This window comes from Ailuropoda melanoleuca, chromosome 12, assembly GCF_002007445.2.
Source record: "Ailuropoda melanoleuca isolate Jingjing chromosome 12, ASM200744v2, whole genome shotgun sequence".
NCBI classification, from domain to species: domain Eukaryota; kingdom Metazoa; phylum Chordata; class Mammalia; order Carnivora; family Ursidae; genus Ailuropoda; species Ailuropoda melanoleuca.
The window spans coordinates 25,118,547-25,130,994 of NC_048229.1; the positions used below are offsets into that span (position 1 = coordinate 25,118,547).

The following is a 12,448-nucleotide window of genomic DNA, read 5'->3' on the forward strand; positions in this document are numbered from 1 at the left end:
CTATATACACAGCTTTGTGTAAACACTCTGGGGGGGACCCAAACATTATAATAAAAATACACTGCTGTGTGTGGCCATTTACTAAGACACATATACATCAAGCGTCTACTAAAGAAAATAAAAAGCTAAGGACAATAGAATGAGACACTGGCTGGATGTGGGGATGATGAAAGAAAAATGGGTGCAAGGTGTCCAGGTTGGCAACAAGACAGAACATAGTGGGATTCACTGAGATGTTTCTCAGGCACCTCAAACATGATGTGTAAAATCAAATGCCTCCTGTAACCCTTTTCTACCTCCCTACCACCTGAAACCCAGAAATTTTCTATAAATTTCTACATTACAACAGATTATGCGGCCATTAAAAAGTCTGGTTTATCTCACTCAACCTGAAGGAATGGCCATGGTGTACAGTCAAATGAGAAAAGGGATTAAAGCTAATGAGCATAATTTGACCCATTTTAATAAAAATGATGGTGACCAGAAAAACACACTTATCCTATGAAACGGAATATAGGAAATGATACGGACATGCATCCTGCAGCTACCCTAGCTGGCCTCAAAACCCTAGTCTCATACTTTTTGGTTAAATGTCCAATTCTGGGTAAATCCCTTAGCCTTTCTGTTCCTCAGCTTTTTCTTTTTTTTTTTTTTAAAAATTTTATTTATTTATTCGACAGAGACAGAGACAGCCAGCGAGAGAGGGAACACAAGCAGGGGGAGTGGGAGAGGAAGAAGCAGGCTCCTAGCGGAGGAGCCTGATGTGGGGCTCGATCCCATAACGCCGGGATCACGCCCTGAGCTGAAGGCAGACGCCCAACCGCTGTGCCACCCAGGCGCCCCTCTGTTCCTCAGTTTTCTGATCTGTAAAATGGAGATAACATCACCTACCACATAGAGTTATCACAAAGATGAAGAGCTGGTGTGTGTAAAACATTCAAAACAATGACTGAAACATAGTAACATACCGTATCTGCTTGCTCTCATGATTAGTACGAGTGCATCCTCATGGTGATGGCCATGACCACATGACACTTGCAAACAGGCTCAGTACGTATGAATACTGCCAAGGCGTGGAAGGATGACCAGAAACATTCAACCTGGAGACAAGGATTTGGGGAACTCTGTAGATCACTGAGCGTAAAATACCTCGAGGGGGGAATTAACTCACTCATGAAACACCTCGCAGGTGAGACAGCAAGGGCGACAGACAGATTCTGAGAAGCACAACTGTTTAATAGATGGAAGAAGACACAGATCCTCTGAAAGAGTAGGGCAGAAACTCACAGAAACCAGGAAAGTACCTTCAAGTCAAAGAGGTGGACAGCAGTAAAAAGGTCCAATAACAGACTGTTTGTGTTGGGGGCGTGGAGAAGGGTGGGAGGACAAGAGGGAACTTTGTGAGACCTGCTTAAGTCAGGTGACAGTGGTGGAGACCACTGTTTAGTTGTCAGTAGGGTAAAGGGACATGAGTAGGTGGGGACAGTGGACAGAACATTTACATAGGGTGTGCCTATGAGAGAAAAGAGAAGGGCAGAGCTCACTGGGGATGTGGGGCAGAAAGTGCCTGGGGGTGAGACTACAGACTTGAACACAGGTATAGATTAAGAGGACAGAAGGGGATTAAGAGAGAGAAGTTAAGGACCAAGCAGTGGGGGTATAAAAGAGGTCCTAGACAAATCAGGGATTGGGGATATGCGTCCAACCACAAAGAGGAAGTGGTCCTTGAAGAGGAGGGACCTCTTTCTCCTTTGAAGCTACACAGGTATTTACTGTTTTTCAAAAGTTTGTTTACACCACTTTGCTTTTACAGAAGACCTACATTAGTACTTGTTTTAACTAACCAGAAGAAATCTGAGAAGGATTTTCTCATGTATCAAAAAAATTGAAAAGTAAAAACAGAATTCAGCAATTTGTTTTGTAGCAAGGTGTTCCAGAAGCAGTGCACACCCCAAGCAGCAAGACTGGAACCACCAAGCTCCTTCCCCAGGAACTATTCAGAATCTCAGCATCGAGCCACCATAGCTTTGAACTGTGTCTGTGAGCATCTGGGCTTTATCTTGATTTATTTTGTGCATCTGTTACCAAGATGTCCTGAAGTATCAGAAAACCCTAAGAGAGGTTATTTTTTTGAGTCTGGGAATGCTAAAAAAAACTTTTTTTCACATAAATTAATGGTAATTGCTTCTTTCCTAATGCCATTTCAGCTTAGAAAAGGTTTCAGAGAAATGCTCTACTTTCCAGTAGCGAGGGTGGGGGGCGGTTATAGAGACCTGGGGACTTTTATACAGAAACCTTTCCTGGAGAACAAAACTCTAAACATTCTGAATATGACTCTCAATTCTCAAGTCTGTTCTTAGAAATATACATTGATACCAACACAGAAGACTGCAGGCCTTCCATTCCTCCCTATAATCTAGGATTTCTATTCCAACGTCAAGATAAACCACCAGAAAATATGACTTTGGACTACACAGTACTGCATGCTTTCTCAGAGTCTTTCTTTGGCACAACAAACTAGGCAGAGAAATAGAAGATGTATAAAGGATAAAAACAGAAATTAAACAACTGAGAAATTCAAAACCCAAAATGAAAACTTGCTGGATGAGTTCAATAGATTAAATACAAGAAAGAAAAGATTCGGTGAGCTCAAAGAGAAATCAATGGAAATAAATCACTCTGAGCAACGAAGAGAAAACAGACTGGGGAATAGGGAAAGACTGGGAGTCCAAGGACCCTTTGGGACAAGAACAAAAGATCTACCACTCATACTACTGGAGTCCTGAAAGAGAGGAGAAACGGTGGGACTGAAAAAATATTTGAAGAATATCTAAAAATCTTCCAAATTGGCAAAGGGCACACATCAACAGATTCAAAAAGCTAAGCAAACATCAAACAGGATAAACCCCCAAAATTTCATGCCAGTATATAATCAAACTTTTTAACTACATATACAATAAAAAACCACAATGAAAACAGCCTGACAGAAAGAGCATTACAGATAGAAAAACAATGGGTCAAATGGCAGACTTCTCATCTGGAACCAAGGAGAATAGAAGGAAATGACATGTTTTTCAAGGAAAAGGAAAGGAAAAGGAAAGAACTGCTGACCCCAAATACTGTATCCCACAAAAATATCCTACTAGAATGAAGGAGACTTATATTTTTAGATAAAGAAAAACAAAAACATTTATTACTAGAAGACCTTCCCCATAAGACTAGATGACCTAGAATGGTTTTAAGATTTTTTTTTACCTTAGGATACTGTGAAAGTGATATACATTCAGCAGAAACTGTACTTCAAAATCTGAACTTTGATTTTTTTTCTCAGACTAGCAACATGCAATGTGATACTCCCTTGTGACGCTGGGGCAGCACATCTCCCAGTCAGCCCTGCCATCACAAGGGTAAACTACTGATACTCTACAGTGTACTATGCTGCCAGCATTTTTGGATATCGTGTCTTGTGTTTTCCCATCCCATCATGTCTACAAAACACCCATCTGTGCCTCCCGCCTCTGGTGAGAAGAGAAAGGCAATTACTCTTGAGAAAAAACTCAAGATAATTACCTAGCATGAAGGTGGCAAGCTAGTAATGGCCATCACATGTGAGTTAGGACTTTCTTAATCAACAATCATACTAATGGTCAGTATTGGCTTAAATCCACTGTCATCAAGAAGAAAAGAGATGGGCCGATTGGCGACCTTGAGAAATTACTTGGCACATGGATAAAAGACCAAATACAGAAGCACATACTACTTAGCCCACTGACAATCCAACCTAAGGGAAGAAGTCTTTTCAATATACTAAAAAGCATGCTGATGACCCCACACATACACAAATGTTTATAGAAAGTCTTAACCGATTCCAGTGCTTCATAAGGCACCATAATTTTCATAATGTGAAGGTTAGCAGTGAGGCAGAAAGTGCCAATACTGAAGGTGCTGAAGCTTTTAAGGAAGCGCTGCATAGTGTAACTGTGGATGAGAAATACTTGCCAGAACAAATACTCAATGACAATAAAACAAACTTGTTCTGGAAGGGTTATGCTGGGACATTCATACATTTATCAAGAGTCCAAGACAGTGCCAGGATTCAAAGCACTGAAAGACATATAATGCTGCTTTTGGGTGGAAATGTTTTAGAGTTCAAATGAAAGACTTTTCTACTCAGTGAACCCTAGAGTATTTAAGAACATGAGCAAGTATGTGCTTCCCATTTATTATCACCAGAACAAGAAAACCTGGATGACATTAGCACTGTTTAAAGACTCGTTTTCAAACTGTTTTATTCCACAGGCAAGAGACTACTGTAGGCAAGACAACATCCCATTCAAGATTCTTCTTATCTGAGATAATGCTTCAGGGCATCCACAGCATTTCAGGGACATACATCCTAATGTAAATGTACATTTGCCAACAAAGACAACTACACTCAATCAATCAATGGACCAAGGTGCAACAGCTATGTTCAAAGCATACTACTTATGCCATTTGTATAGGCTGCTGAAGTGACTGAATCTAGCCAAATGCTCCAAGTTTTAGAAAGATTTTCACATTCTGGATCCTTCCAGAATGAGAAGTCATGTAGCAATGCGTGATGGAAGGTATATGTGAACACACTCAGAGGATTTAGCAAAGATTCTGGTGTTGATGAATAGTAAGTAACAAGATATTAGTGCTTGGGAAACAGCCAGGGTTGGACATTAATAATGAGAATATTCCTGAGCTTGTTGGCACTGAGGCTGAAAAGCTTTCTATTGAGGAGCTAATCAAACTGGGAGGACAAAGAAATAAAGAAGCTGACGTAGAAACGGTTACACATGAAGCAACAAGAAAGGTCACAAACTGACAGAGGACTCTGCTACTATCAGCAGTGGCATTTGGAAGTTAGAAGACATGGATGTCAGGCACAAGACATTCACAAGAGCCGATGGGCAGATACTGGATGCTCTTGCTTGCTACAGAAAAACATATAATAAAAAGAAACAAACTGCACAGTCAAAACTTGGTATCTTCCTAAAGAACACTATATTGGCTAAACCATCAACAAGTGTTGATGTCCTAGTGCTGTCTACCAGCTATTAATCAGCCTCATCATAAGGAAGAGAAATTGGTGATCTTGTCACTGTAGCATCCCCATTATGCAATTAATTTTAGTTCACCACTTCAAACATTCTTTAGGCCCAGCTGTGTATGTTAATGATAAGTACCCATACAATCATAGTTTTTCACTTTCAGTATAGTATTCAGTATATTACATGAGATATTCAACACTTTATTATAAAATAGGTTTTGTGTCACATGACTCTGCCCAACTGTAAACTAATGTAAGTGTTCTGAGTATGTTCAACATAGGCTAGTTAAACTATGATGGTCAGTAGGTTAGGTGTACTAAATGCATTTTTGACTGCGGTATTTTCAACTTAAAAAGGGTTTATTGATGTGTAACTCCATCACAAGTGAAGGAAGATCTGTATAGGAGTTTGCAAAAAAGAAAGGAAATGCTAACAAAAAAAAAGAAAAATCTTGAGATTGTAAGAAAGAACAATGGAATGGATAAAAGTAGAGGTAAACAGACTACACTTCTCGTGGGTTTTGCAAAAATTGTTTGATAGTTGAAGCAAAAAACATCATCCACTATGATGCTCAGTGTATAAAGAGGAAATACTTAACACAATTACATTAAAGAGTGGGGAATGTAAAGGAACCAATGAAAGTAAGATTTCTACATATCAAAGTGCGAAGGTATCGACACCATTGGCTATGATAAATTATATGTGTATAAAACAATACCTAAAATAACTACTAAAATACAAAGAGATATACTCAAAAACATCATAGATATATCAAATGGAATTCTAAAAATTAAAGTAACCCACAGGAAGGCAAAACAAAAGATAAAAAACAAAAAACCCCAAAACAACAGAGGAAAAATAAACAGCTGGAACAAAGAAAAACCAAATCATAAACTGGCAAACTTAAGCCCTAACATATCAGTAATTACTTTAAACTTAAAAAGAAATCAGCAAAATGGATAAAAACAAAGCATGACCTGAATATGTGCTATTCCTGGGGACTCACTTCAAATCATATACATAAGGTTGAAAATAAAATTATGGAACAATATAAACCGAAAAGTGCACAATATTACCCCAAAAATGCAACAGTGACTATATTAATATCAGATAAAGTATACTCCAAAGAAAATTTATAGGGGCAAAAAGGGACATTACATAATAATATAAAAGTCAACACACCAAGATGACAAAGCAATCCTAAAAGTGTATGCACCTACAACAGAGCTTTGAAATACTCAAAGCAAAAACTGATAGAACTTAAAAGGTGAAACAGACAATTCCAGATTATACTGCAGGACTTCAAAATCCCTCTCTCAGCTATTGAGAGCAATACTAAACAGAAAATAATCAAAGATATAGAAAATCTGAATAACATCATCAACCAACAGGATCACGCGGGCATTTATACAAACTCCATCCCATGACAGTAGAATACACATTCTTTTTCAAGCAACCTTATAAACATTCATCAAGATAGACCATATTTTGGGTCATAAAGCAAATCTCAACAAATTTAAACAACCAGATCAAATATAAAACAAATGAGAAGTCATTAAAAGCATGAAATACTCCAAACACTAGGAAATTAAACAATGTACTTCTAAATAATTTATGGGTTAGAGAGGAAGTCTTGAATAAAGAAATTCTTAGAACCAAATGAAATGTAATTAAAATGTATTACAACTTGTGAGGAAAGTGCTGAGGAAAATTTATAGAATGTAATGCTTATATTAGAAAAGCTCAAATCAGTAATCTAAGCATCTATCCCAAGAAATTACAAAGGAAAATACCAGCAAAGCAGATGGAAGAATAATAAAGGTCAATACAAGTATCAGTGAAATTAGGAACAAAAAGGTGAGAGAGAAAAAACAGTGGTATAAAGTGCTGCTTCTTTAAAAAGATTCAAAAAATGATAAGTATCTAAGAAGATTAACAAAGATAAAAAAGAGAGTTGACACATTTCCAATATCAGGAATCTAACAGGAGGTATGAGTAGATTCTTCCACCATAAACAATATAATAAAGGAATACTTGAAACAATTAAGAAAATTTAGATGAAATGGAACAATTCCTAAAAAAGGACAACTATGAAAATTCATCCAATATGAAACAGATATTCTGAACAGTTCTATACATATTAAATAAAATAAATACATAATTAAAAAGCATCCAAAGAAAAATCTCCAGGCATAAATGGTTCACTGGAGAATGCTACCAAACATTAAAAATAAAACCAATTCTATATACTATCTTCCACATAATAAAAGAATAATCCCAATACATATTGGGAGGCCACTATCACCTAGACACCAAAACCAATGGCAGTATGAAACAAACAAAAGACAAAAAAACAAACAAAAATGAATGAAAGAACTAGGTATTATTACCACTCATGAAATTAGAGGAAAACTTCCTCAACGACACACTAGCATACTGAATACTGTAATGTAATATACAAAAATAATTATACTCTAAACAAAGTAGAGCTTATTTCAAGAACACAAAGCTGATTCCACATTCAAAACTCAAATTAATGTAATACATCATATCAACAAGCTACAGATGAAAAAACACAAAATTATATCAATTGGTAGAGAAAAAGTGTATGATAAACTTCAACACCCATTCACAATAACAAGAAAAAAAAACGCATAGCAAATTAGGAATATGGGAAACTTTCTAACTTGATAAGAAACTTCTTTAAAAAAAACCCTTACACTAACGTCAGACTTGATGAAAAACTGAATGTTTCCCCCCTAATAACAGAAACCAGACAAGGATATCCATTCTTACTACTACTGTTCAACAACATACTGGAAATCCTAGCTAGTACAGCAGATGAGAAAAGAAAATACTAGGTATACAGATGGTAAGGAAGAAGTAAAACTGTCTCTTTTGTAGATGATACTTCTATGTTTTCTAACCCCAAACATTCTATCAAAACAAATAAATGCCTACAGTTCAGCAAGGCTGCAGGATACCAAAATGACATTCAAATTTTAATTACATTTCTGTATACTACCAAAACTTGTGTGGAAATTGAAAGTTTAAAAATCAATGCAATTTATAATAAAAGAAAAAAAACAACTAGATATAAACCTTATAAAAATCATACAGGACCTATTATTGAAATTTATAAAACAGTGATGAAGTAAATCAAGCAATACTTAAATAAACATAGAGACATACTGTGTTCGTAAATTGAAGACTCAACACGGTAAAGATGTCAAATTTCAACAAACTGATCTGACAATTTAACTCAATTTCTATTGAAATTCAATAGATTTTTTCGTAAAATAGACAAGCTTCTCCAAAAGTTTATGTGGAAATTCAAAGTAATGAGGAGTGCTAAATCAGTTTTAAATAAAAAGAATAAAGAGAGAGAAATAATTTTACACAAACTAGAAGATTTACCATCTAATTACAGCAATCAAGTAAACCAATAGTACAGGACCAAGAAAAAGTCTAAGTATCAGCTCCTTAAAACAACATGAAAGTTCATTTTTTTTAAAAAAAAATCAAAGCCTTAAACAACTTTAACTGGTGCAATAAAATGTGCCCATTCATATGTGTATTCTTATCTCCTCAATATAAAGGTGTTCGATGGCTCCAGCCTTTGTATTTCTCACAAAAATTAAGCTCCTTAAGAACAGAAACAGTGTTTTAGAACAAAGAAGATGCAGGAAGTTTCCAAACCTGCTCTCAATTAACTCTCTTGACAGTGGACAGCAATGAATGTATATACAAGACCCATAAAAGTCTAGGTCCTTTACCTCTAAAACAAAACCCTCCTCCTGCCAAGTAAACTGGAGAATCCATGACAAAGTGCCAAAGGCTTGGCAAAGAATTCTGAAAGAAAATGTGTTTGTGTTTGCAGTTCATTTTCTCTTCTAAGTCTCTCCTTCCTTTAAAAAGAAAAAAAAAAAAAAAGAAAAAAAGTTCCTGAGATAATACTGCAGTATAAATTAAAAAGATGTAGCTGGAGGTTTTCCTACATGCATATAACCACTGGATCTCTCCCTGGATGAATTCTCAGATGTAGAATAAGGCTCTAGACTGGGTCAATTTCCAGTCTGACTTCTTAGATGACAGATGATATCCTGCAACAGAAGGGTTTCTCATAGGGAAGGAAACTGAGGCGTTTCTCTTTGGTACGAATGATCAGATTCTGAGTAAGATGTTTCCTCAGTGGTTACATCCAAGAAGTCTTTCCCCAATAGGAGCTCTTGGAGGTTGACTGAGGACTGCCCACTCGTGAAGGGTCTTCCCACTTCTGTTACACTGACAGAGTTTCTCCCAGTATGAATCCTCTGATGCTGAGTGAGGGATGAGCTGCGACTGAAGGCTTTTCCACACTCACCGCACTCATAAGGCTTCTCTCCAGTGTGGATGATAGAGTGCCGAATGAGGTTTGTGCTCCAACAGAAGGTTTTTCCACACTCAACGCATTCATAGGGCTTCTCTCCACTGTGAATCCGCTGGTGCCTTGTGAGCCCTGACCGGCGGTTAAAGGCCTTCCCGCACTCCATGCACTCATACGGCTTCTCTCCAGTGTGGATGCTGAAATGTCGAATGAGGTCTGCACGATTGCTAAAGGCTTTCCCACATTCTTTGCACTCAAAAGGTTTTTCTCCAGTGTGGGCCCTTTTATGCAAGATGAAAGTAGAGCAGTGGGTGAAGGCCTTTCCACACTCACTGCACACATAGGGTTTCTCCCCAGTGTGAATCCTCTGGTGCCTCTTGAGGTATGACCTGTGATTGAAGGCCTTCCCACACTCTAGGCACTCAAAGGGCTTCTCCCCAGTGTGGATGACATAGTGGTGAATGAGGGCTGCACTCTCACAGAAGGCTTTCCCACACTCACTGCACTCATAGGGCTTCTCCCCAGTGTGAGTCTGCTGGTGCCACATGAGGTATGACCTGTGTTTAAATACCTTGCCACACTCAAAGCATTCATAGGGATTCTCGCCACTGTGGATGATGTAGTGACGAATGAAACCTGGCCTATCTCGGAAGGCTTTTCCACATTCTTTGCACACAAAGGGTTTTTCTCCAGTGTGGCTCCTGTTGTGCAAGACAAAAGTGGAGCGATGAGTGAAGGCCTTCCCACACTCGTTGCACTTATAAGGCTTCTCTCCACTGTGAATCCGCTGGTGCTGTGTAAGATGTGACTTACGGTTGAAGGCCTTCCCACACTCCATACACTTATAGGGCTTCTCCCCTGTGTGGACCATGTGGTGTTGAAGGAGATAAGTGCTTTTACTAAATGTTTTCCCACACTCGGTGCATTCATAGGGCTTCACTCCAGAGTGAATCCTCTCATGTCGAGCAAGGAGGCGTTTCTTGTTAAAGACTTTCCCACAGTCATTGCATTTAAAGATATTTTCTTCTTCCTGAATCACAGGATCTTTACCTGATTCACATGAGTCATGGTCATGGACAGCACTTCCCAGAGGGACTGGCTCCTGTACAATCCTTGAACATGCATTACGAGCTGTCCCTATGTGGCCATGTTCAGAGCTTGATTTCCCAGGGAGCTTCTTCTGGAGGTCTATCTCTGGTCTCAAGTGTCCTTCTTGCATTTCCAATGACTCATCCTGATGCTTAGTTTGGCCCACCTGGGAGTTCCCTTGAAATCCTTGTGTTAGTTGTTCCTGGAGGGAGACTCCCTTGGATAGGGCTGGCTCACTAGTGGTAGATTCTGTGATCTTGGGTTTTCCTTTGTCACCTGAAAGAAATCCAATACACAGAAAGGTCTGTTGGTAATGCCAACATTGAAAAAAATGAGCATTTCAGTGAAATGAAGAACAAAAAATGAAGAACAAAATAGTGTCTCTTTGTCTTGCTACTACCTCTGAATCCCAGGATAGCAATGTCTTTCTTTCCTGGTACTAGGACTACTGATACCATGAAAGGGAGACCCAGGGAAGAGGCTGAGTTAGAAGACAAAGTGAAGGAAAGGAGACACAGTCAATTCCAGACTGGATATTTATGCGAATAGGTAACTCATTTGGGCCCCCGATAGTTCATGCTTAAAAGATGACTGAAGGCAATGCCTGACCACATGTAATTAGAGGGTTGGTGCTCTGAGCTATAAGATAGCAGCTAGGCCTCTGGACAGAGTCATGTAGGGAAGGACTCAATCTTGCTCATGTAATGACAGTCAATAAAACTCTGGACCCTCAAGCCAGGTGAAATTCCTAGGTTGCCAATACTTCATGCGTGTATTGCTATACATCAATGCCAGAAGGGTAACAAGTCCCTGAGGATATGGTAGGTCATGTATGGAACCCCTACAAAAACTGTTCCTAAAAAACACCTGATGCAGACACACTGGACATGACTTTACAACAACCATGCTAAAGAAGGTCAAAGCGCTAAAGTAAGATATAATGAAAGTCAAGAAAACTATGTATAAACAAAGGAAACCTAAAAAGAAACCAAAAGTAAAGTATAATAAAGGAAAAATTCACTGCATGGATTCAAAGGAAGATTTCAGTAGGATGAAGAAAGAATCAGCATACTTAAATATAGGAAATGAAAATTATGTCCAAAGAACAGGGAAAAAAAAAAGATTTAAGAAAAGTGAACATACCCTAATGGACTTGTGATACGCCACTAACAGAACCAATATACTCACTGTGGGATTAATCAGAAAGAGGAAGGGTAAAAGAAGATAGTAGCTGAAAATGTCCCAAATTTGATGAAAGACATCAATAATAAATACCCAAAGAGATCAGTGCACTCCAAGAAAAATGAACTTAAATAGATTCACAAAACTTAAAATCAAACTTCTGAAACCCAAAGATAAACAGAGTATCTTGATAGCAAGCTTGAGGCAACTTGTCACATACAAGAAATTCTCAATAAGATTGTGTGCAGAGCTCTCATCAGAAACTTGGGAGGCCAGAAAACAGTGGGTCAATATATTCGAGGGTAAAGAAAAAAAACCTGTCAACCAAGAATCCTATATCTGGCAAAAGTGTCCTTTAAGAGGCAGAAATTAAGACAGTCCTATATGTAAAACCTGAGGAAGTCTGTTATCACTAGACCTGCCTTGCAAAAATTCTCAAGGAAATCCTGCAGGGTGAAATGAAAGGACACTAGACAGTCATTCAAAGCCGTATTTAAAAAAACCCAATAAAAGTAAATATATGAACAACTATAAAATTATTATTTTAACAATGGTTTATAATTCTACTTTTTGTTTTTTACATGATTTAGGAGACTAAAAAAAACTATACTAATCTAAAAGCTAGTGTTACTGTAACTTCAGGTTATAACTCCACATGTAGCTTCTACATAATTCAAAAGACTAATGCATTTAAAAGAGTTATTAGTTTTAAGTTTGGGAGCACGCAATATAT

At 37.9% G+C, this 12,448-nt stretch overlaps 1 protein-coding gene across 1 annotated transcript; it reads right to left on the minus strand.

The window, feature by feature from the left end:
* Window positions 1–968: 968 nt before the first annotated feature.
* Window positions 969–10,831, minus strand: ZNF805 (zinc finger protein 805). Its single transcript, XM_034639534.1, has one exon. It carries the CDS (start codon window positions 10,661–10,663, stop codon window positions 9,200–9,202), a length of 1,464 nt encoding a protein of 487 aa, XP_034495425.1. The 5' UTR covers window positions 10,664–10,831; the 3' UTR covers window positions 969–9,199.
* Window positions 10,832–12,448: the final 1,617 nt, after the last annotated feature.